This window comes from Rosa chinensis, chromosome 6, assembly GCF_002994745.2.
Source record: "Rosa chinensis cultivar Old Blush chromosome 6, RchiOBHm-V2, whole genome shotgun sequence".
NCBI lineage: Eukaryota > Viridiplantae > Streptophyta > Magnoliopsida > Rosales > Rosaceae > Rosa > Rosa chinensis.
In genome coordinates, this window is record NC_037093.1 from 40,621,443 (window position 1) to 40,647,554 (window position 26,112).

Here is a 26,112-nt window from a genome sequence, read left to right on the forward strand (position 1 = left end):
TATTGACATTGACCTTCTTCAAAATATCATGCACTTCGGACATCAAGCAAACTTTCTTCTTCTTCCCACTATTTTTCACATTTTCCTTTCTTGGCACATTAGGGTAGGGAAGTTGAGGTTCCGGTATGCTCAAGTCAAGAGGTGGATCAAAGGTGAGACTCCCGGTGGTGGCCCTAAGGGTAGTCACGGTCCCACTAGGGTTCTTAGACCTCAAGACCTCGCCTAGTGATGAGTAGAACGGACTACTCCTATCCCTAGAGCTACCGTGCACATATAGGTCTTTCTCCTTATTGCTCCTTTCTTTTTCGGTCGAAGTAGATGACTCAAACTCATAGGATGTGGGTCTAATATCATCAAGAACCTTCCTAGAAGTGGCATATATTGGCCTTAGATGGGTTCCTAGCCTTCATGGCCTCACCATCTAATTTAGGGGTCAAAGCATCCTCATCCCTATAAGTGTTCTTTCTTAATAAAGCTCTTTCCTTGCCACTATCAATCAAACCATATTTTCTCGCATCATTCGCAAAGGACAAGAAACCAAAACCTTTGCCAAGATTAGCTCCTCCGGAAGGTACATTTTCTTCCCTTCCGGTCCCATCTTCCTTGAGATAAATAGAATCATGACGTATATGCAATTGGTCATCAACAACATGGCCAAGAGGTACATTTTCTTCCCTCTTGGTCCCATATGAATGCAAACCGACATCATCATCAAATAAAGGATTTGTATGGAGACTAGAAGATGTAGGCATGTAAACATGATTATCATATACCTTTCCCGAACGTAGGGTGGTGATGGCATTGCATTCATGGAGCTTTCCTCTTGGATTTGGCTCCGGTTGTGAAGGTAGGGCTTCTTGTTGACATGTGCTAAGCTCCTTTGCCATTTGACTCATTTGCACTTCTAATAGTTCCATTTGTTTTTGCATGGTGGCTTGACCTTGGGATAGTATAGTAATCAATTGAGACATTGAATAAAGAGCATCATCACTTGCTCTCTTCTTCTCCTCCAGTTGTGAGGCAATGGGAACACCTTGAAACTTGTTGGGACCATAGCCACCACCTTGAGTAAACCCGAAAGGAGCATTTTGAGCATGAAGTCCTTGACTTGAGGGGGATTGGCATTGAGAATTGGGCCCGTATGCTTGCTGTTCATGTTGACCATATTGTGAAAATTGAGTGTTGCCTTGGTGTGCATTGCCATAATGAGCGAAATTTGATGAATCTTGACCTTGGCCACCTCTAAAGCTTTGCTTTCCACCTTGAAACCCACTAGATGAACCTTCTTGGTCTCTCCAAGAAAAATTAGGGTGATTCCTCCAACCCAGATTGTATGTAGGTGAGTAAGGATCATTTTTAGGGTGCCCACCACAAGAATTCACAGCCTTTACTTGCTCTTGAACAAAATCCGGATAATTAGGGGCAAGATGACATTCACTAGTAGCATGTATAGGTGAATCACATAGAAGACATAGAGATGAAGACATAGAAGCGGCCTTGACATGATGTGTAGATGAACCACGCTCTTGAGCTTGAAGAAGTAAATCAAGCTTTCTCTCAAGCTCCTATAATCGGCACTAGAGCTCTCTTGGGCAACCCTTATCTCATGAGTGCTCTTGGTATCATAATATGGATCTTTCCTCACTCTTTCCCTCCTAGAGTCATGATCATCCCATTGCCTCGATTGTCGACCCAAGTGCTCAAGTATATCCCATACCTCAGTTTGACCATGACTATAAAGTGAACCTTGTGCGGCAACAGTGACCTTCATTTATGACCTCATTTTGCTAATCAGGCGTGTCGTCTAAGTCCCCTTCAATCAGTTACGTTTTCGCGGGCCTGATCTCGGGGCCTGGGGGGCAATGTTTGAGCCCAAAAGTATTTTTGACAAGATCCCTTTAGAGGATTTAGCATAGCGGGCAAATACCTGCGGCAAAAAAAATAGGCCTACTTGGGTTTGGGTCACAGCTTCACCCATTCCAAGATTCATAAGGAAAACGAGCCCTTATTGGAATTAGGTAGTGGAGATTGAATAGGAAGTTTCGATCAATAATCCTTCTACGGCAAGGAACAGTCAAAACCATAGAGTATAAATACCAGGTTTCAAGGACGAAAACAGACAACTCTTCAATCAATCAATCTCAACGATTATCAAAGCCTCTTCAGAGCAAACCTATCTGCAACCTAGTTACGAACCAGCTAAGCAAGGGTAACGCCCTCGCAACCCAGTGAAGCTAAAGTCACGCTTTAGAAAATCATGTGCTTTCTCCTAACTCCCCAGTGATTGCTCTGCTTAGTCTACAACACTAAGTATCGATTCAGTGAACTCAAGAGATCACAACCAAAGTCCTTACTAGTAAGGCAAGAAGTCCTTTTCTGAAAGGCATAGAAAAGAACCTTGTGACGAGGTTGGTGCTCTCCTCATTCACAACGCTCGAGAAGAAGTCAATTCAAGGGATTCTCTGACTACTGCACCCCACGGTGCTGGCACGCCTGCGCACACGCTCAAAAGAGACTGTTTGCAACCAGACTGGTTTTGGAGCCAAACACATATCATATAGATTTCACGCCTCAAAACACCCCTAGATCTCTGATTTTCGAAGCTCCATACAAGCATAAGGAAAAGAAGCCGCCAAAGTCGCCATTTGCCATCACCATGACCATCCATCTTCAAGCAACATCCACTGTGCTTCTTCACTCCCTTTTCTGCGACTTTGTCTTCTTGTTTTCAATATGTTGCTGTGTGTTTATCTCAGAACAATGAGTAGCTAAATACTTTTGTGTGAGGGGCTAGTTTGAAGCCCTAGACTATGGTTCAAGTTTCATAATAAATTTCTATGTTTTAGTTACTTTGTCAATGAGTTTGTTCGTTGGTTCTGGATTAGATGAATATTTTATATGTATGTTTTATGTGGTTGCAAACATATAGGATATGCATGTAATTGGTGCTAGGTTAAATAGCAATTCACATAATAGTTTTGTGATTTTAACCGAAGTAGTAAAGCTTCTCACCAAGGTGTGTACCAAAGATGAGGAATGCAACTAAACACGCTTGTTGTACTAGTTTGTACACTTAGATTGACATCCTTCCATATGTGCTTAATGCTTTAGAACTTGCTAAATGTAGGAGCAGCTTGGATCTCTATGTTGCATGTTTTCAAAAGGTTCTAATAACGGCGCTTGTTCTTGTTAGAACATTATAGGGAAGTAATATAAGGTACTTAGCTTGCTTCAAGCTTTGTAACTTGGTCAATCTCTTTCTCACGACTTAGTAATAAACATAGGAAGAAAAATTAGAACTTGGATTGTATTTAGTGGTGGATAACAAACTCCTAACTGCTCATCATCATATTCACAAACTTTATTGAGATTCATCTTTTGTTCTTACTTTATTTTCCACAGAATTAATCAACAATTCCCCCCCCCCCAATTTGTGTTTTTCAATTTGTTTAGTAGTATAGTTAATATTCTAGTTTTCTTTGTTTTGTAGGTTACGTAAATTGAACATGAACCCTTGATCCTTGGCATAGAACAACCCCTTACTTTCACTGCTACAACTTGACAACAAAAAGGGTTTTAAATTGTGTGCTATTTTTAGCATAGCACAGGTCACTATGCCAACTACAATCTTATCACGATTAATATCGTTCACACCAGCAATGTGTAGCAAGAGTGTCCACTTACATCATTTCACCTAGAAGTCGTGCCACACCTGAAAGAATGTCATACACTAATTCATCCCTATAGCCCCTTCGGAGGTTGAGGGGATCGAAACCCAAGGAAGTCGCTATGCTCCTCTCTCTCTCAAGCCATCAAACAATAACTCATAGAAAAATTGAAAACACATTTTTCATGCATAAATAATTTTTATAAAATATATGCATTAAAATTACTAACTGAGGCGAGTCCAGAATCCCTTACCTGAAATATTGCAACTTTGATTTCCATTCGCTTTTTCTAGGCCAACACTACCACCTTTCATTTTTCAGGTAACTGGAGTCCGTAAGTTTGACAACAAATCATTGTAATTCCAATATTTTAAATGGATGACACTAATAAGATCATACCAATTTTCACGTGACTAAGATACCCCAGTAACATTGTCTTTAATTTTCAGCTTCAACTCCAGATTTAACCAAATCTTCTGAATTTATACTAAACTCCTTGCCCTCTACCTAATTCAATTACATTCCACTTAACAACTTCTAGAATTAAACGTAACCAAGAATCAATATTATTCATAGACAACGCATTAAGATAAAAAAGGAACCAAGAAAGGCCAAACTACCACTGTACACACTGAATTTGACAGAGCCTGAAATCACCTAAAATGGCAACTCTTCCAAACTTAATGGAAATAAAAAAAACCATGTATGCCAACGTGTAGAGCTCGAAGAGTAGAAGAAGTTTCATACCCTCATGCATCACAATTAAACTGTCGCTAGAGCTGCCGAAATTGCAGAGAAACCGCCGTAGCTACCGAAACTCTGATTCTCTCTCCATGTTGTACTAATGGCCAAGCCATGACTGGTGGCGCAACGGTGATGGCAAGACAAATCGATCGGCACCAGTGCGCTAGCAGGAGGTGGCTCGAAGGAGGAAATCCGGTTGGTTCCAAGTCGCGGGTCGTCGACTCTCTAAAAGGGTCTCAAGCTCTCTAAAATTCTGGAGCTTTATGATTCGTTCGATCAAATCTGTTCTTTATATACATTAAATCAATGGCTGAAATCGCATCGCTCTATTTCTTTTTCATTAGATAATTTCTATAATCTTGAAACCTTGAAAAATCAGAATAATTAGTTAGGCTATCTGAAAAATTTCATGAAAATTTTCACGAACTCGTCGTGTTATGTACTTTATTTTTAAAAAAATAAATTGATATTTTACTCCCTTCAAAATTTAGAAAATTTTCTCGAGTATCCTTAGCAATTACCGAGATTACAAATTAAATCTCAAACAATTACACTTTAGCTTCTTGAACATTTTTGGGACTCACACCTCCGCCAGGTATGCTGTCTGGGCCTTGGAGTGTTTACACATGGTGAAAATCCATGTCCCTACAAATATAATACAAGATCATGTAAAAAAAGCTTGTAGTTGTAGATATCCAAAGTATCATTTTCGAGCTTTTCTTATTCCTTGCCATGGCTTGATACACACAATGCATTATATTGGATATGATACATAACAAAGATCAGTTGTCTTGAATTATTGTCATATTGAAGGTTTGTTGCAAAAAAAAAAAAAACACTTGTAGATGATGATAGCCAAAGTAACATTTTCGGCTTTTCTTATTCCTTCTCCATGGTTTGACACATCACATACTTGAAATGCGTGGGTTTTGAGAAGTAAATGCTAAAAATTGAGGATCTTTTTCCATTACAGCCATTTGCTTTTCCTCCAAGGTCACCCATGCTTCTATGCCCTTACCCTGTTGTGTTTCAACAAACATTATGGCATTGCCCGCAGTTGGTCCAACTTTCCCCATGACCCCAATCCAAAACGGTCTCCCCCATCCAAAATCAACTTCCTTGAAAATCTTAGTCCAGCTGGTGAATATATATGTTTCCGGTTTCAAAGAATACACAACCTCTAAATGGCGATCGATGAACTTAGAAATGGCTCCAAATCCCTCTTCTCCTTGGAAAGTCTTCAAATAGTCATTGTCCAATCCTTTGATAGATTCATGTAAAAGCTTCATCAGATCACACAACTGATCATCATCACCAGTTTCTCCCTTATTTGTAGGGATGTTAGCCGCTATTGCCCACCAAAAAATATTTCCAATGGCGTTATCTAACATCGAGAGCTTCAATTGCGACCTTATATCCACTACATGCGCTATTATGGATGCTCTTCGTGAAGTACTACCTAAAAATGATGTAAAACAAGCAAGGTATTACGTGTCTACCTAATCTAAAATATACATAATATGTTTAACAATGGAAATTAAAATTCCATGTCTAATAATAATAGTCATTAGTAAGCGAAAAAAGAAAAAAGAAAAATATAGGATGTATATGAAGGGCCTTCCACTATGGGATCCCTTTCTTTGGACGGATTGAGGGATCCTTTTTGGGACCCACTTTTTGATCACATATGGGCATCTCGACTATTCAGTTTTTAGGACTCCATGAATAGATCACTTATGCAATTTTTCAGCCAAATTAATGACCCTTAAGCTATCGAACTAAATTAAGTCAGTGGACGAACCAAATCTGTCCAACGTGAACCGTTCATGCTTAAAATTTTAAATCACAGTTATGAATGCCTTGGCGGTTATCAATTTGACTGAAAATTTGCATAAGTGCTATGCTCATATAAAGCTAAAAACTAAACTGTGATGATGCTGATATGTGATTGAAAAGTTGGTCTAATAATTGATCCATTTTAAGGGTCAACACTAGAAGTACCCTGTATATTATATAAATATAAATATATATATATATATATATATGCATGCATTGTGAAATTTCATACCATATCTAGAAGCAGCTGTAGCGTGTTTCCAAAGAAAACAAGTTAGCGTCTCTATACGTGTTGGATTGGGCACGACCTCGCTCTTTGCTTTATCTCGTAGATTGTCTATGGCTTTAGCATTAAACACAAATCTCCTTATCAAATAATGTTTTCCACTGAAAACGATGTTATCCATGAAAGCCAGATATTTTTCTGGTATGTCATCTTTTGCTGGAAAACTTAAGGAAGCTTGGTAGAGATTAGTGTGTAGCAGAGTTTTATCATGATCCCCACGAAAAACAGCAGCCCAAGATTTGAGGAAATTGTTTCCGGTGGCCCCATCAAAGATCTTGTGAGATGCGGAGATCCCAATTGCTATTCCACCACATGAAAAAACACTGACTTGAATTGCTAATAAGGGTAGCAGATCATCTTGAGATTTGGCTTCCTGACAAAATGGATGGAATGGAATGAACTGATTGAGTAGCTCAATTTCATGGAGCTTAAGAAACTCAGACATGCGACAATTGATTCGGGCTTCAAGGAAGGGGACACCCGCATCAAAATCATCAATATAAAGGTTGTTTTTTATCCGTCCGGAAAATGGGTAGTACACAACGAGTGTATATGATAGGGAGTTTTTTAGGTGGGCTAGGGTTTGGGAAACATTGATATTTGGGTCAGTAATGGGGTAGAACAAAACCAGTGGAATGTAAGTTTTGGGAAAGAGCTGATCAAAGATGGAAAGTTGGTAAGGTTTCTTATGGCGATGAACTAAAGAGGAAGTAACAGCTGGTGTGATGCTATCTCTGGAAATTATAGTCACCTCCATGTTTATTATTGTGCCAAGTGCTAACTATATATAGAATACAAAATACCCTTTTTATGCCAAGAGATACATGTGTGTGTCTATATATACACACGCACAGACATATGGTTTCATGGCAAGTAGTTTTTGTATGGTTTTATCATCTAATAAATTCGGTAAGGACAATGAGTTAGTCTTTAACTCACTTCTAAGAAAAAAAAAATTATAGCTGAATTTATATCTTTAAAGAAATTAGACTGGAAAGGAATTAAGTGGGATGATTTGCTAATGCAACTAACAGAGAATTATAAATCGATAATTTTTTTTTAAATTTTTATTGGATATGGGGAATAGATGGAATGTCTATAGGACCCATTTTACGGACAGGATTTATCAAAATTTTAGCTACTTTAGCGGCTTGGTCTGGTACTAACTTTTTCCTTCAATTGGTTGTACAAAAATAATTTTTTGTTTGGTATATGAGCAATAAAGCTGCAAACCTACAAACCATACTATTGTATGATGCATTAAGAAGTGGACCTATCATACTTATCTATATTATTATTGTGAGAAGAGAATTGTCAACTAAAATTGAATTTTTTTACCAAAATATCCCTCAAATATTAAAAAACCTTTGAATTGAAATATTTTTGTGAAATAACTGCCCACATAGTTATCCACACTCATAGGGTGTGTTTGGCGTCTAGTCGGAAATTAATATAACTATAATCTAATAATGATTAAAAAAAAATCCATCTAACTATATATAGGGTCAAGTTCACTTTCATACATAACTATCAAATCTTAGAAGTATTGGATTAGAAAGAATAAGGTAGTACACCAACTCTTTTACTTCATTCGGCTATACAAAATGAGTTGCTAGTTTGGTGTATATTTTAGAGTTGAACAAGAAACAAGTTGCTAACCAACAAACTAGGCTTGAATACACACATAGAAGTCACATATGCAATCATATCTTTCGAGGAGTTGGACCATATAGGAATAAGGAAGTATTAACTTCTTTCCTTCATGTAGCTGTATAAAATTAATCGTTTTGTTTGGTATATATCTTTTAAGTTGGAATGAGAAACAAGGTTGCAAATCTATAAACTAGAATCTAGTCTGATGCATTAAGAAGTGGACTCACCATACTTATTTTGATGTTAATAATACACTACTAGAATAATGTTAATAGACATCATGTCTTTTAAATCAGTTAAGATTTCAGCTGATGTAAATTGTTTTTAGGATTAATTTCAGTTTCCCCCCCTGAGGTTTGGGGGTATCATCATTTCACCCCCTCTACTTTCAATTTTGAATTTTTACCCCCTAAACTTTCCAATTTCAATCAGCCGTGTCCAATTTCTACTCTTCCGTCCAAATTGGATGTTAAGTTTGACTTTTGAGGGTTAAAATGGTCATTTCAACATAAAAAATAAAAAATAAAAATTTCTGTTTTTAGTTTTTTTTTTTTTTTTCTTTTCTGTTTCTTCATTTTTTTTAAAAATTTTATTTTGTCTTCAACCTATACACCACAAGTTATAATAGGTTTATCAAAACAAAAAAATACTCTACGTGGTTGAAAACCGCTCGCTGGTCTACGATATTTGTGATATATCTCTGAAAAAGTGAAGAATTTTAGGATATATCCCCAATAAAGTGAAGAAATATTTGTAAAAAAATATCTGTATATCCCAAATAAAGTGAAGAAATATATGTGTAAAATCATTTTTGGTCTAAGATATTTGCGATATATCTCCAATAAATTGAAGAATTTTATGATATATCCCCAATAAAATGAAGAAATATCTGTAAAAAATGATTTTACACTTTATCTGTATATCCCCAATAAAGTGAAGAAATATCTGTGTAAAATCATTTTTTATAGATATTTATTTACAGATAAAGTGTAAAATTATTTTTTACAGATATTTCTTCATTTTATTGGGGATATATCCTAAATTTTATGTCACAAATATCGTAGACCAGCGAGCGGCTTTCAATTACCTAGAGTATTTTTTTGTTTTTATAAACCTATTATAATTTGTGGTGTATAGGTTGAAGACAAAATAAAAAAAACGAAGAAACATAAAAAAATATATAAAAAAGAAGAAACAAAAAAAAAAAAAAAAGAAGAAGAAGAAACCGAAAAAAAAAAAAAAAACTAAAAAACAGAAAAAAAATATTAATTTTTTTAAATTTTTTATGTTGAAATGACCATTTTAGCCCTCAAAAGTCAAACTTAACTTCCAATTTGGACGGAATAGGACAAATTGGACGCGACTGATTGAAATTAAAAAGTTTGGGGGGTAAAAATTCAAAATTGAAAGTAGAGGGGGTGAAACAATGACACCCCCAAACCTTAAGGGGGTAAACTGAAATTAATCCTTGTTTTTATAACATCGGTTCTTAAAAATCTGATTTCTATTCATATAATTAACATCGTTTCTTATATTTGACTGATGTCTATACTTTTCAACCAAAATTAAAAAAGAAACGCGGGAAGTACTAAGTCTAAAATTATGTAAGTGGGGAGCCAAATTTTCACTCCCTCCCAACACTTGTCAGATTTCCCACGAGATTGACTAGGTTTTCCCACACTCCACCAATTTTCATTCCCAGACCACGACACCGCGACACCAGGCCGTCCAGCAACCGGCCTCCTCTTCCTCCTTCTCCGCCTCCGATTGCTCTCCTCCTCCTTCTCTCATCTCTCTTCTGAAATCCACTGAATCTGCCAATTTGTGATACCCTAGAAATTCGTAATTATTTTCTGAAGATTTTCCGGAATTAATTTTATGGTTATTGGACGGTTTCGTGGCTCGTGGATGGAACGGAAGTGTTTCGGATGAATTTCTATTCGGTAAGTATGACTTTAGGGGGGGCTCAAGATTGACTTTTTATACATTGGGATTCTCCGAAGACTTCCTTCATGAAAGTTGTAGAGCGCGTCGATACGAGTTCATGGACATATGGTTCGCGTCAATCGGAGTTCGTATGAGAAAGTTATGGCCATCGGAAGGAATTTCAATTTTGGTATAAATAGAAGTTTCCCAAGTTGGAAACTTACTATTTTCATTTTTTTCCTTTTCCGAAAACCATCTTCCCTCTCTCTCTTCTCTCTCGGCTGCTACCCTCAGAATCGAAGTAACCCCGCTGACCCGACCCAGACCAGGTCGACCCGACCCGACTTTTCCTGCGATCTCCGGCGACGAGACTTTCCAGATCAGTTCGCCTCATCCGTCTGGTCGTCCCTGTGGTGTCCTCTAGCGCCGATTCTCGGTGGTGGCGGCGGTAGAAGGCGGTGCAGATTGGTGTTTTCAGACCCGGTCGGAAATCATTGTTCCGACGTCGGCGGGGCTTCAAGTTGAGCTTGGGGAGCTCAGAGCAGCCTCTTTGATCGATCCTTGGTGGTTGTTTGGATCGATTCACGTGAAACTTTGTTCAACTCGGATTGGATTACTGTTCATGGCTTGTGAGGTAGTTTTCGACCCTTTATGCTTGTTTTCTGACTTCGAGCTAGTTATAAAAGTTCACAAGCATGCTTAGATGAAGAACTTTGATGTTGGGAGTCTTGGGAAATATTGAGTTTTGGCCGGCGGCGGTGCGCCACAGCCTGTGGCGGCGTTCCGGCCACTTAAGGAACTGTTTTTGGTATTATATATGTTCTACTCGTTGTTACGAGCGTTTCGATATATAATATGCAAAATTTGGAGTTCGTATGGAATTGTTATGATTTTTGCAGTTTCATACCGATCGATTTATTCTATCCATGAGGATTCGAGCATCCGATCGACTTGTGGTTTGGTCACATCGATCGTGGATGTATTCCAGAGACTTTGGGAGGTCTTGGATGTGGTTTTGCCTCGATTGGCGCCACTTTGGGCATTTTAGTTCAAAACAGGGGTTTCGAACTTAAATCAAATGTGAATCGTTACTGATTTGAGATCATTGGTGAATAGGTGCTTCAAAAAGGTGAATTGGACGAGTTGTTGGTGACAGTGTTAGTTCGGTTTTGTATAGAAGACACAGCGGGATTTTGAGGTGAGTATTCTCACAAGGTTCAAGGTTCATTAATGAACGGATTTCCTTTATCATTTTGGGAGTTTTGATTTAACTACAAAGTATAGTAGGTATCTCTGAGCGGATGACTACGTAATTATATATTTGTGTGAAATATATGTGTTTTGGTGGATTGGTGGATTTATGAAAACAATATGCATGAATGATGTGTTTTATTGTTTTGGGGTGTGGCTTTTCGGAAAACAAATGGTGGGAAATGATATTTCTATTGTTTTGAAAAGTGTTTGAGGATTTGAGAGTCAGAGGTTGTGATTTTTCCTTTTGATTTGATTTAACGTTTTGATCCGACGACCGATGGTCTGAGGATTTGAGAGTCAAAGGTTGTGATTTCTCCTTTTGATTTGATTTGACGTTTTGATCTGAGGGTCAGGTTGGCCTAAGGATCCGGGGTTGCAGGTTGCATCCTCATGGCAATATTATATCATAAGGTTGAACCTTGGCCGGGTGACAAGTTACGATTCAGTTAGAGCTCTAGTCTGTCTGCCATCTTACCTCATGGATCTAAGTAGGTTACTTAAGACTCCTGGGTACATATTTTGTCCAGGTTGGACCTAATTATTGTTTTATCCAGGTTGGATAGATTTATCATATTCTATTTGTTAGGTTAACGATAGGTATGATTGATTTGTGTTGATGTTTTGTCCAGGTTGGACCTAATTATTGTTTTATCCAGGTTGGATCGATTTATCATATTCTATTTGTTAGGTTAACGATAGGTATGATTGATTTGTGTTGATGTTTTGTCCAGGTTGGACCTAATTATTGTTTTATCCAGGTTGGATCGATTTATCATATTTGAATTGTTAGGTTAACGATTTCTATTATTTTGTCACGGTGTGACTTTCGTTGTTTCCTTTGGGAAAAGAGTATTGTTTTTGGAAGCATGGTATGTTTTCTTTATTCACGAGTTGAAAGGTTTTCCTCGTTTTTGGCGTGAGTTGTGCATGTGTGTTTTGAGTTACTCATACGGGCTTGAAAAAGCTTACCGGGTTTGTTATGTGGCAACCCGGTGCACCATTCCAACGGTGTAGGGGTTAATCCTGCAGGTTAGGAAATTCGAGGTTGAGGCAGCGAGCTAGCAGCTTTACGGTAGGAAGCCAATTTTGTGACCTTACCGTTATTAAGACTTCCGCTTGTAGTGAGCTCTGAGGAGCATTTACGTTTTATTTTGTTGTTGACAATTTAATTCATAAGCTTTGTAATATATGACTCTATGGAGCGGGTCAATATTGACATTGTGGGTTCAGGGCATCAATATGTACTTGGGTTAAAAGGGAAAAAGTTTCTAGGTATTTTGTATTGATGGCTGAACGTTCACGCATATGTAATTATGGGATTATATATCGATTTTCATGTGTGTAAAATCAGGGGCGTGACACAATTGCTGAGAGTAGAAAAGCCGAAGCCGGAGCTGCAGTCGCTGTCTCTCCTTTCTCTCTCTATGGGCCTCCCCCTCTCAGCCCCTCTCTTCGACCGTCGAGGCGTCGACGGCCCTCTCTCTCCTCGACTGTAACTCAGTAAGAAGTTGTCTGGGTTTTTACTTTTTAGGTTTTCAATCGATCTATCTCTCATGAACATGATTTTCTGGGTCTTCAAATGAACAGCCTCAAACCTTGGTTGCTCTCTTCCTCAAGCAGCAAAGCAGAAAACTTTCTGGGTTCGAGATCTGATTCTTCAAAGTCCGTGTCTTGGGTCTGTTCTCAATCTCTTTTTACTTGGTTTCTGTTTTGGTCTCCTATTTTTTACTTGTAGATTCAAATTTTAAGTTGTGATTTGCTTTGTTAGATTGTATTCGATGTTGTAGAGAAGCGATTTTGATTCTGGAAAACATGGTGAGGAGAGCTCTTATTCTCAATTCATTTTCTCTCTCTATGGTTGAAAAGGTATCAAGGGCTGCATTAAAGATTGGGAAGCTGTTTCCAAGTGGAATCCATCAAATGGCGGCCTTGAATATTTGCAGGTTTCTCTTTCTACTCTAGCCTGCTTCGTTCCTTTTGATAATAGAATGATAAATTGTGAATTCAGTGATGAGTTGTGTGTACTAAAATTGTTTTTGCTATGATTATTCTGAAATGCTTGCATAATGCTGTATTGGTGTTCATGCTGAAATACAAGTAACGAAGATGAATATATTGGACCAGGCTAGTTGTGCTTGGCGTATTTGAATTTTGTGGCATATGCACACCTCGGTTGAAATCATGGTCATGAAGTAGTACATGATTACAAAGTCTGAAAGGCTGTTCCTTTTGTTAAGCAGTGGATAAATTAGTGAAGGCTGTTACTAACTGTTAAAAGAAATTGGGACCTTGATTTGACCAAATACTAGAAGCGGAGAGGATTTTCCATATTTGATTACGCTAGCAATGTATTGAGTTTTGTGTGATGCAATAGCTTGGAGTTCATGTGATGGAGCCTAATGAATTCAAACTTTTTAATTGGCTGTTGGTAGTTTTGAAATGTACTTTTCTCTATTCATAGACTTGTTTTGTGGAGTGTTGCTGGATTGAGGATAATATATATACTGTGTTGCATAGTTGTGCTTCTGATGCTTCTTTAGATATTGTCTGGAACCTAACCTTCTCCAGTGGTTGTATCTGCTCAACTATCTCTCAGTTCTTATTTCTGATTAGAGCTTAATTGCAATATGTTGTATCTCTGGTTATTGGGGATTTGGTCACTATAACCTGATATTTTTGTAGTGGAACATAAATATTCCTGTTTTTGTTTTTTTTTTGGCAATAATCAACTGTAGTAAGAAAGAACTTCATTCAAGATTATTAATGAAAGGAATATGCCTCATAGAAATCCATAAGCTGCTAAACATGGCTTAGGTTGAACAAGCTATTTGATCTCAATGCTGCAGGAAATGTTGAGATTCTTGATTTTGGTTATGTGCATCATGCTAGAAGAAACAACTAGAAAAATCTAGCATCTCTATAGCAGTCTAAAACTCCTAGCTAGTTTGATTGAACAAACGTTCTTATATCTATCTAACAGTAAGCTTGTTGTTTATTTTCAAGTTCCAGTTTTGTTTGATAATGATATAAGAATCAATCTTTTGTTAATATAATGATCATATCAACTATAGTATCTATGCTTTTGAATATACTCAATGTAGTCCTTAAATCACTTGATTGTCCTTTTTCAGAGCATTACATTATGAGCTTTTGCTATATATGGTTAGTATGAGTACTTAATTTCTGCGTTCTACTTTGCAGGGCACTAGTGAATGATCTCAGTTAAGTGATAAAGAGGCAAATTCATCGAATTTGGAGAAGTCAATTGATTAGATTGATCATCGCTGAAAGCAACCGAGACTAGCATGCAAAACCAGTTCCACCACTAATTGTAGAAATAGATGCGGCTGTCATAGATGTAGTAATTCCAGCAACTGTGAACAAAACTGCATGCAGTTATTACAGTAGTGGTATCTTCTGGACTAGCCTTAAAGTAGGTTAGGGTTTATTTTGCAAAACTTTTCAAATTATTAACAGCTTTCATGTTGGATAGAAATTAATGCAATTCCCTAATATTTAGATTGCATTTGAATTTCATGTTATTTGTGGATCAGCTTTCTAGTACCAAATACTTGCTTTAAAATGACAAAACTGATATCAGGAAAGAGATATTAGATCAGATTAAAAACAAAAACTGATGTCAAGCAAGAGAAAATACATCAGTTACTAAACAAGAACTGATGTCAGAAAAGATAATGTACATCAGTTTGAGAACAAAAATTGATGTCAGAAAAGAGCACGTACATCAGTTACGAAACAAAAACCGATGTCAGAAAAGAGAATGTACATCAATTTGAGAACAAAAAATCGATGTCAAGAAATAGAAAATACATCAGTTATTAAACAAGAATTGATGTCAACAAAGAGAAAATACATTAGTTTGAAAACAAAAACCGATGTCAAGTATTACTATGGACATCGATATCGACCAAGGAACCGATGTCCAACATAGCATTGGACATCGTTCTTCTTCAGGAACCGATGTTAAAATGAGTAATTATATCAATTCAAACTATTCTACAGAATGTAGATTGAATGTCTAGTGGAATATTATGTAGCAAACACACAAAAAGCTCATGAACCACAAGCAAAAATTAAAGGGAACCGACGTGTAAAATATTATCAGACATCGTTTCTAAAATCAGTAATGATGTTAAAATGGATAATTGTGTTGTTAGACCTATATTTCATTAAGCATCTAATGCCAAATATGAAGGTTTGACAATAGATAAACACACCAAAATGGTGATCACATTAACATTTTTACATCAATTCTGAACGTTAAACCGATGTCTCATTGCAAACTAGACATCAATTATGAACCGATGTCTAAGTTTTGGAGATCTTTAACATCGCCCACTAAGACATTGGATTTTTTTTTTTTAACATCAGTTGTGGACTGATGTGTATGAACTTTATCCTAGTAGTGATACAACTACAATCTAATAATGAATTAAATTCATTTTCCATCTAACTATTTATAGGGTCAGCTTCACTTTCATACATAACTATGAAATCTTAGAAGAATTGGATTGGAAAGAAGAGGTTGATGAGGCAATTGGAGATAAGCCTGCAACAATGACTGAAGCAGATTATACAAAGAAGAATAAGAAAGCAAAGAGCTCAATTGAGTTGCATCTTGCTGATAATGTCTTGCTTCATATTGGTGAGAATATGACTGCAAAGGAAGCATGGGAGAAGCTTGAAAGCGTCTACAGGGGTAAAACTATCAGCAGCAAGCTACTCTTGAAGGAGCAGCTCTTTAGACTCAAGATGGAGGAAGGGGATGATCTTAATGATCACATATGCAATTTTCAGAATTGCATATCAAACTTGGAGAAGGTTGGAGCAAAGATGGATGACGAAGACACGGCTGTCATGTTACTTCATTCGCTTCCACCTTCATTCAAGCACTTCAAAACTACCATGATATTCAAAGATACTATCACACTTTCTAAAGTGTGTGAGAACTTGGAATCATATGTCAAAATGGACCAAGATGAAGAAAGTTCTCAAGCACGGGGACTTCATGTCAGAGGCAAGGAGAGAGGAAGGTCCAGGAATAGAGGTGGTGGATTTGAAGAAAGAGGCAGGTCAAAATCCAAGGGAAAAGGCAAAGAAAAGAAGAATGGTTGCTTCGAATGTGGTTCACTCGACCACTGGAAAAGGAATTGCAAACAATGGAAGGAGAAAAAGGTGCAGATGTTAGGAGAGAGCTCCAAGTCAGCCAATGTCGTTGCTGGAAATTATAGTGACGATGGAGAACTTCTCGCAGTAACAACCAGCTCCAGCGCTATTAAATATTGGACCTTGGATACGGGTAAAATTATGGTATGTTAACATTTCTCATACATCAACTATTTTTACCACTTTAAGGACTCGTGTTACCACTTTGAGGACTAATATTACTATTTTGAGGACTTATACGGTAAACTAAGAAAATTTACCACTTTAAGGACTCATGTTACCACTTTGAGGACTAATATTACTATTTTGAGGACTCATGTGGTAACTAAGAAAATTTACCACTTTAAGGACTCATGTTACCACTTTGAGGATTAATATTACTATTTTGAGGACTCATTTTACCACTTTTAAGGCAATTGTATGCATGTCATACGTTAACACATTGTAGAATTTTCCCTTGGATACAGCCTGCACATTTCATATGTGTGCACACAGAGATTGGTACGACACATATGAAGAGAGGAACACTGGGGAAGTGTTGATGGGAGATGATTCACCTTGTAGAATTATGGGAATCGGAACAGTAAAGATCAAGATGCATGATGGAATTGTCAGAATGCTGGGAAACGTCCGACATGTCCCAAAATTGAGCAGAAATCTGATTTCATTGAGCACTTTGGATAGGGCTGGATTTTGGTATAAATCTGAAAAAGGACAGCTCAAGGTAGGAAAGGGACAAATGGTCTACATGAGGAGTGTGATGCAACCAGATAACATGTATAAACTTACGGGTTCTACCGTGGTTGGTGGAGCTTCAGTTTGTACAGAGGAAGACAAGACTGAACTTTGGCATAAACGACTAGGGCACATGAGTCAGAGAGGGTTGCAGGAATTACACAAAAGGGATCAGCTGGAAGGTGTAATGAGCTGCAAACTTGAATTTTGCAAGTATTGCACACTAGGAAAGCAGACCAAGGTGACGTTCAATGTGGGCAGCAGTGAGAACAAATCCAAAGGAGTATTGGACTATATTCATACAGATGTTTGGGGGCCTACACCAACAAAATCAAAGGGTGGAACCAGATACTTTGTCTCTTTCATAGATGATTTTTCAAGGAAGGTTTGGGTATACTTTATGAAAACTAAAGACCAGGTTTTCACTAAGTTCAAGGAGTGGAAAGCTGAAGTTGAAAACCAAACAAGCAGAAAAATCAAGTGTTTGAGAAGTGACAATGGAGGTGAATATAGAGATAATCAGTTCTTACAGTTGTGCAAAGATGCAGGCATCCCAAGACACTTTACTGTTAAGAAGACTCCTCAACAAAACGGTGTTGCCGAAAGGATGAACAGAACTCTCATGGAGAGAGAAAGAAGCATGAGACTTCATGCGGGGTTGCCTGAAACTTTTTTGGCAGAAGCGGTTAATCATGCATGTTATTTGATTAATCGATCACCTTCTAGGGCTATTAACTTCAAGTGTGCAGAGGAGGTATGGTCTAGAAAGCCAGTTGATTATTCCAACTTGAGAGTGTTTGGTTGCAGTGCTTATGCACATATTCCCAGCGATGAAAGAACCAAACTGAAACCAAAGTCCCATGAGTGCTTGTTCATCGGCTTTGAGAAAAGGGTGAAAGGTTATAAGTTGTGGGATATAGTCAACGACAAAAAGGTGATAAGCAGGGATGTAATCTTTGATGAGAAGACTATGCCATTGAATGAGGAGGTTAATAGCAAGAAGGAGAAGATGGCTGTTGTTGAGGAAGAAGCAATCAAGATTTCATTAGCTAACCCATCGGATGAAGATTCCCAAGTTCAGGTGGAGCAAATTGAGCAAGTAGGGAATGATCAAGGAGCTATTGAAGAAACAGAGCAGCAACAACAGTCACCAGTTAGGGCTCAGGTGGAGCAATCCCCACAGAGGGGTCGAAATTCCCCTATCCCACAAGCACCTGAGTCATTTAAAAGAAGCATAGCACTTGACAAGCCTAAAAGGAATCCAAGAAAAATACAAAGGTTCGGGTTCGAACAGGAAGAAGATGTGAGTCATGCTCTGAGTATAAGTCAAGGAGATCCAACTACTTATCAAGATGCCATAGAAAGTGAAGAACAGGCAGGTTGGATTGGTGCTATGACAGAAGAGATGGAATCTTTGCATAAGAATTCCATGTGGGAGTTGATTCCTAAACCCAAAGAAAGAAAACTTGTTTGCTGCAAGTGGGTGTTTAGGAAGAAAGAAGGAATACATGATGCTGATGCCATAAAGTACAAAGCACGCTTGGTGGCAAAAGGGTATTCGTAGAAAGAGGGAGTTGATTATGACGAGATTTTCTCTCCGGCCGTCAAACACACTTCAATTCGGTTATTGTTGTCTATAGCAGCTCAGTATGATATGGAGATTGAGCAGATGGATGTGAAAACTGCTTTTCTTCATAGGGACCTCGAAGAAGACATTTATATGTCGCAGCCGGAGGGTTTTGTTGAAACAGGAAAAGAGGATCTGGTTTGTCGGTTAAGGAAGTCCCTATATGGACTTAAGCAATCACCAAGGCAGTGGTACAAGCGTTTCGACACATACAAGCTGAAAATAGGCTACACAAGGTGTCTATATGACTGCTGCGTTTACTACCATGTATTCGAAGATGGGGAGATTATTCTACTACTTTTGTATGTAGATGACATGCTAATTGCATGCAAGGATATGTCGAAAATTGAAGAGCTTAAGAAGAAATTGGGAGCTGAATTCGACATGAAGGATCTAGGAGCTGCATAAAAGATCCTTGGAATTGAAATAAGGCGGGATAGAAAAGCTGGGAAAATTTGGCTGTCACAAGAAAAGTACATTCTGAGGGTACTTGAACGCTTCAACATGGATGGAGCTAAGGTTGTTTCTATCCCATTAGTTGCACATTATTAGTTAAGTGCAAAGCAAAGGCCATCAAGTCAAAAAGAGATTGATGTGATGAAGGATGTTCCATATGCAAGTGCAGTAGGGTGTCTCATGTATGCGATGATTTGCACAAGACCAGATTTAGCTCAAGCATTGAGTGTTGTCTCTAAGTACATGTCAAATCTGGGTAAGCCCCATTGGGAACCAGTGAAGTGGATTTTGAGGTATTTAAAAGGGACTAGGCAGCTTGGAATCATGTTTGAGAGGAAACAAGAAGCAGCATGTGTGGCTGGTTTTGTGGATGCAGATTATGTAGGAGACTTAGATAGAAGGAGGTCCACAACAGGTTATGTTTTTACTTGTGGAGGAGGACCTGTGAGCTGGAAATCAAATCTTCAAGCAGTCACAACTCTATCTACTACTGAGGCAGAATATATGGCATTAACAGAAGCTTCAAAGGAAGCTATTTGGTTGAATGGGCTAGCAAGTGAATTTGGAATTCACCAAGAAGGCGTGGTAGTGAAGTGTGACAGTCAAAGTGCCATTTATTTGGCAAAGAATCAAGTGTTTCATGCAAGAACGAAACACATTGATGTTCGCTATCACAGGATCAGAGATTGGGTAGAATCTGGAAATATTATTGTGGAGAAGGTTCACACAAAAGACAATGCTGCAGATTGTCTTACCAAGCCCGTTGCTGTAGAGAAGTTCAAGCATTGCTTGAACTTGCTCAGTGCCACAACATGCTGAGTTGTGGTGGAGCACCTCCTCACTTGAGGTGTGTTGAGGCAAGAAGAGTCTTGCCAAGGTGAAGGTTCTTGAAGGTTTGTTCGGGATTACTTCAAGAAGTTCAAGACATCCTGAAGGTTGCAGCAATCGTTTTGGTATCAACTCACCAAGGTAGAGATTGTTGTGTTTTTGGCTCATTGATACAATCTGAAAATTAGGGTTCAGAATTCAAATCCAAGTCTAGAAAGGAAAGAGGTTTGCGCGCAGCTTTTCTATAAGTTCTAGGAAAGTTAGTCTTTCAAGTTCTATTAGGATTTGTATTAAAAGCTTAGTCTATTAGGATTAGGAATCCTAATCCCATGTTGTATCAGCAGCCTCTATGCCCTATAAATAGGAGCTGCAGTCAGTTTTCTGGAATAAGGAGACAGAAAGTGCAGAAAACTGAGAGTCAAGGTGATAGAGAGATAAGAACTAGTCAAAGGGGTTTGAGGGATCTGCAATAAGTACTTGTAAACACCTAAATTCTTCATAGTGCTAGTGAATCTCTCAAGAGAGATCACAAAGTGGACGTAGGCTAAAGTTTTGGCTGAACCACTCTAAAATCTGCTGTGTTGTTTCTGTTTTCAGTTCATCTATTTTCTGATTTTGCTTAAGTAAAACACAAAGATCCTAAAGGGGGCTTACACAGCCATGGTGGGGCCCAACTGAGACATGCATCCCGTAGCCCGATGTCCAAGCTACGCCATAGTAATCGGAAGCGGCCAATACCTCTCCGGGAAGCCACCTTCCCGGCCTTGCCAACATGCCTCCATAATAGGCCTTTCTACACTAGAATAGTGGTTTTAGCATCCCACATTGGAAAGCATGTAAAGGAAGAACCCTCCCTCCCCTATAAAAGGAGACTTCTTCCCACTTACTCAACATCCCATTACACACTTTGTAATCCCCTTTGGGCTGCAAGGACCAAACACACATAGTACAATATTCAAGTGGACGTAGTCTCCCGCTATGGTGGGAGACGAACCACTATATTTCTTGTGTATCTCTCTCTCTCTCTCTCTCTTTCTCTAAACGTTAATTAGACCCCTCGCTCACCAACATTAACACATTGTTTGAATCTTGAGTTATTAGATTTTATCATAATCTATTAAACAAAATTATATGCAGGGATTACTGTTTTTTGAATTGATTGATTTTAATGTAGTCTCCTAAACTAATCTATATGCAGGGATTACTATGATTTTGGATTGTGTGATTTTGGTGATCCCCTGAACTAATTTCTTTGCAGGGATTACTGTTTGTACTTTGGTTAGATTGTGAGTGCTGTTGAAAATTGTTGTTGTGTTTTAAAATGTTTTAAAATGTCAAGAGGGTAACAAATGTTTTGTTTTTGAAAAATGAGTTGAGATTTAAGTGGTGTTGATAATTGATTTAGCCTTTAACATTACATGAGGTAGAAATGTTTGGGTTACGTTTTTGGTAATCAGATGCTGAGTTAAGACTTTGTAGCTTGCAGATTTTAGTCACAAGTGTTGAAACCAGAAAAATCACGAGTCTAGAAGTTATATGGTGATGGTCTTTCAAAATTAATTGAAAAAAGGCGGAGCCCATTACAACATTGATATTCCTACAAGCTGCTGTGAAAAAAAAAAAAAGAGAGAAATACATTCAAAAAGAAATACATTCAGTTTCACACATGGGATAAGTTTGTTAGAACTTTGACCAAACTCAAAACGGCAAGCAAGTACTATTCAAAAATTATTCAAAGTCCTTTAGCTTCGACAAGTTCAAATGACATCAAGCAATAAGAGATAATGTTCTGGTAGCCTTGATTCAAGACTTGGCCAAGTTTTTGACCCATTCAACAGATAACAAGTGATAGAGTTAAGCTTGTTATTCAAATTCAAATACAAAGTGGTTATCAGCTATCCAGCTTCACTTATCGAACCACCCTTATATAAAGGTGGCAACGGTGAAGAGAAAGGAGGGGAGAAGAGAGAAATATTCAGTAAACAAGAGGCCAAGACTCTGCCAAAATAGAGAGCGAAATCAAAACAGCTTGAAGGGAGAAGTTCAGGTATACACTGCATCATGTTGCTCTTGCTTGCTTCGGCAAGGAGTTAACAGGTTTTCTTCAAGCAAAAAGGGCCTGTTCATGAGCAACCAACACCTTTTTGAGACAACCATGGTCGTTCAAGAACGGCCGAGCGATCTTCTCTTGAATTAAGACTAACATGGTCGTTCATGAACGGCCAACGTCTTAATGCAACATGGCTGTTGGGGTTTTAAATATTGGAACATAGGGTCGTTCATGAACGGCCGAGTTCCTATATCACAACCTATGCAGTACATTCTCTTCCTCCAAACGCAACAAAACCCATCACATAAAAAGCTTCCCTTGCTGCCTTGCTTTTCTTCTTCCACCGTATCAAAACTTTGCCACCACCACTTCCAAAAAGAAATACAAATCCTAAGCTACCAATCCAACATGCCAAGTGAAGAATACAAAGCCTCACCCTTAATGATTCTGTAACCTGCAAACCAAAAGAGATAAAATAAGATGGTCAGAAAGAAAGCAGGGTTGTGAACAGAAGGTAAATGAAAGAAAGGCAAAACTGCAGGCTACCAATTATCTGCAGTACTCACCTCTGTAAAAATTGACAGCAGGGCTTGGCGGTGGAGACATAACGACGCCTGCATACAGAGAATAAAATCTTTGAAGTGAAAAGGCTAGATTGATGTTCAAATAAAAAAACAGTTAGCGAATGCTTTGTGAAGCGGTGGTGAGGCGGTGGTGGAGCAGCTATTTTGACGCTGTGGTGCGATCAAATGAAGTCAAATTTTAGTTGTTGCTATACATGGTCAAAGGAAAGCTAATTTAATTATATGACTTCTTTGAAATTGTTGATGCAAGCTGGGAAGCAACAAATATTAAAAATGAAACTTGTTTCTAGAATCATGATTAACAAGAAGACAAGAAACATGGCTGGAACTTGCAAAAGAAAAAAAAAAAGCAAACGGTGACAAGCATGGTTCAATTAATTAATTCAATCTTGCAAACTAGAAGACAAAGTGTGGCATGACTAATTGCAGCAAGGTCAAACGGTTGAGTAATGCTGTTGATTTCAAATGCAAGTCAGACCAAGAAATACAATAGCTACGTGCTCATCTCTCAATCAAACAAGATGCTCCAGCTTTGAATTATAACTATGCCCAGACAATTGGCAATCAGAAAAGAAATACCGAAATGGGTCCGTACCAGTTCTGAACCCGCAGCAGCAGATCTGGGTAAGGTTTATTAAAGTCTGAAATCGGAGCTAGGATAATATGAGGATTGAAGCTGCTATCTAATTGCAGACGCAAGAGACAGAGTGCAAGATCCGGGACCGGATCCAATCCATTTAAACAAGCCTTAGCGGTACAGCTTTTTCTCCGCCTTGGACTACAATAGCTGCTGTCCGTCTCCGACTCGACCTCTAACTCAAGCTCAGATGATCACGCCAAACTCTCAATCTTGTTGAGTCTCAAGTTTTACTCTTTATTTATGGACTGGGCTTCCTTCATTGGGCTTAGAGTTTCACACTTGTACAAGACTCATATTTGGCCCAAATTGGTGGGCTTGCTGAATTGCCCATCCTCGAATTCTGAAGCCCATTTTCAAACAGTTTATCTCGATGTTGGGGCCCGGCTAAATTCGATTGTCGAACAACACAAAAGCCCATTACACGACCCAGTACAAAATTCAACACATCGGATGCCCAAATTAAATTCAGGTGTCTGCAGAAGAAATATATCCGACGGATTCAAAAATAAATATATGTACATCCGTTGACACAAAAATTCTCCCAACACTAGAAATACAATATTTGAACTACAATGGTTTGATCTTTTTACTGGGTATGTAGGCAATCTAGCAACCCACTAGATGCAACCAACATTTCAAATAGAATCGCTGACTCTACCAGTCAAATTCAGCCAGTTCTAAATTGAATCACTGACTCCAGTCAAATTCTCCTAACACTAGAAATACAAATTCCTCAAGAACTACAATGGTTTGATCCCTTCACAGGGTATGTAGGCAATCTAGCGACCCACTAGATGCAACCGCAAGTCCAAACAAAATCCATGACTCCCTGGTTCATCCAATCCGAATCTCTGACCTCATCAGTCAAATTCCGCCAAACACCAGAAAACGTCACAGCCTTTCCAAACAAATCGAATCCCTGGTTCACTTACACCAAATTCGTCCAAACACTATTCCTATTCCAAAAAAGCAATACCTTCCAGTGGGTCATTCACCCATTAGAATTCTTGAACTACGAGTGGCTTGATCCCTCTCCAAGGGTACATAGGCAACCTATTCAAATATCCAGGTGCAGCCACAAAAACAAACAAACACACATCCCACAATTGGTTTCTTCATAAATGGAATCAAAGGGTGTTTTCCTATAACAATGGAATATAATTAAGAGACACATTCTTTCTTGAATGGGTCGAACCCGAACTAATTAAAACTCTATTCACTAAATGAATACGAGTGAAATTATGTTGGGTGACATTTACACTCACTGTGTGCGGATTTTTACTCAACAACAAGTTAACTTACTTAAGCATGATGTTGAAAAATGTGAAGTTATTGATGGTTGTGATATATACATCTTGTTTATGTTACAACCTAAGCATGTGTTTCTGTATTGTTTGTTTGATTTACTCACACAAGCTGGAAAAGCGTACCAGATTTATTTGTTACAACCCGGTGCACTATTCAATGGTGCAGAGATTAATCATGTAGGTCAGGGTATTGTGGCTGGAGTAGAAGTCTTGCGATTGCAGCTGTAGGTGTCATAAGGTAATTTTGTTGCTTCGCTTTATTAGAATTCTGTTATGTAATAACCTCTGAGGGAACGTTTACTTATTAAATTGTTAATGCAACTTAGTTCATAAAATTTGTGTAATATAATATATGACTCTAAAGAATGAGTCTATATTGACATTGTGAGTTTAGAACTCACTGTATGCTTGTTTTAAAAGAAAAAAAATTCCTGATATTTAGGGTCGATGTCTGAATCATCAAGCCCATTATATTTGAGTTGATTAACTTATTTGTGATTTGTGCTTGAAAATCGGGGCATGATGGATATACACCAAACTAGCAATTTATTGTATATAGCCAAATGAAGTAAAAGAGCTAGTGCTACCTTATGCTGAACCAGAACGTTCTTCATCTTCCTTTGCCAAAGCGTGAAGTTGTCCTTGCCATTAAAGGGCTTAATGGACGGTTTCACATCTCCTGCTTCGACAATGACTTTGCCGTTCACCATCGCAAAACACCTTGAGCCTAAGCTCTGATACCACTTATTGTGTAAGCCTCCTTTAGGATCTTTGTGTTTTACTTAAGCAAAATCAGAAAATAGATGAACTGAAAACAGAAACAACACAGCAGATTTTAGAGTGGTTCAGCCAAAACTTTAGCCTACGTCCACTTTGTGATCTCTCTAGAGAGATTCACTAGCACTATGAAGAATTTAGGTGTTTACAAGTACTTATTGCAGATCCCTCAAACCCCTCTGACTAGTTCTTATCTCTCTATCACCTTGACTCTCAGTTTTCTGCACTTTCTGTCTCCTTATTCCAGAAAACTGACTGCAGCTCCTATTTATAGGGCATAGAGGCTGCTGATACAACATGGGATTAGGATTCCTAATCCTAATAGACTAAGCTTTTAATACAAATCCTAATAGAACTTGAAAGACTAACTTTCCTAGAACTTATAGAAAAGCTGCGCGCAAACCTCTTTCCTTTCTAGACTTGGATTTGAATTCTGAACCCTAATTTTCAGATTGTATCAATGAGCCAAAAACACAACAGGCTTGTGGGCCCCCCAAGAGGGTGTTACTTATGCTTGGTGACATAGCAAATTAGTCATGCTAGAGAGGTATCTA

The 26,112-nt window shown here is 38.2% G+C and overlaps 2 protein-coding genes and 1 long non-coding RNA gene across 3 annotated transcripts; 1 reads left to right on the plus strand and 2 right to left on the minus strand.

Moving 5' to 3' along the window:
* Positions 1–5,150: 5,150 nt before the first annotated feature.
* On the minus strand, positions 5,151–7,283 carry LOC112171334 (BAHD acyltransferase At5g47980). Its single transcript, XM_040507632.1, has 2 exons — positions 6,481–7,283; positions 5,151–5,871 (listed from the first exon to the last, which is right to left on the minus strand). The coding sequence occupies exons 1-2, from the start codon at positions 6,977–6,979 to the stop codon at positions 5,318–5,320; spliced, it is 1,053 nt and encodes a 350-aa protein (XP_040363566.1). The 5' UTR covers positions 6,980–7,283; the 3' UTR covers positions 5,151–5,317.
* A 12,230-nt stretch (positions 7,284–19,513) lies between these two features.
* On the plus strand, positions 19,514–20,191 carry LOC121050012 (secreted RxLR effector protein 161-like). The gene has a single exon (XM_040508539.1). The coding sequence runs from the start codon at positions 19,514–19,516 to the stop codon at positions 20,189–20,191; it is 678 nt and encodes a 225-aa protein (XP_040364473.1).
* Positions 20,192–21,915: 1,724 nt separating this feature from the next.
* Positions 21,916–23,695, minus strand: LOC112174228. Its single transcript, XR_002925913.2, has 3 exons — positions 23,430–23,695; positions 22,817–22,864; positions 21,916–22,704 (listed from the first exon to the last, which is right to left on the minus strand). It is a non-coding gene; the product is annotated as an uncharacterized LOC112174228 (long non-coding RNA).
* Between the last annotated feature and the right edge of the window lie 2,417 nt (positions 23,696–26,112).

What these genes read in the sequence shown, in the direction of transcription:
- LOC121050012 (XM_040508539.1), top strand. Translation starts at nt 19,514, where the DNA reads ATGAAGGATGTTCCATATGCAAGTGCAGTAGGGTGTCTCATGTATGCG.
- LOC112171334 (XM_040507632.1), bottom strand. Translation starts at nt 6,979, where the DNA reads ATGTCTGAGTTTCTTAAGCTCCATGAAATTGAGCTACTCAATCAGTTC. An exon ending in TACAGCTGCTTCTAGATATG is followed by an intron (nt 5,872 to 6,480) that starts GTATGAAATTTC and finishes CATCATTTTTAG; the next exon opens with GTAGTACTTCACGAAGAGCA.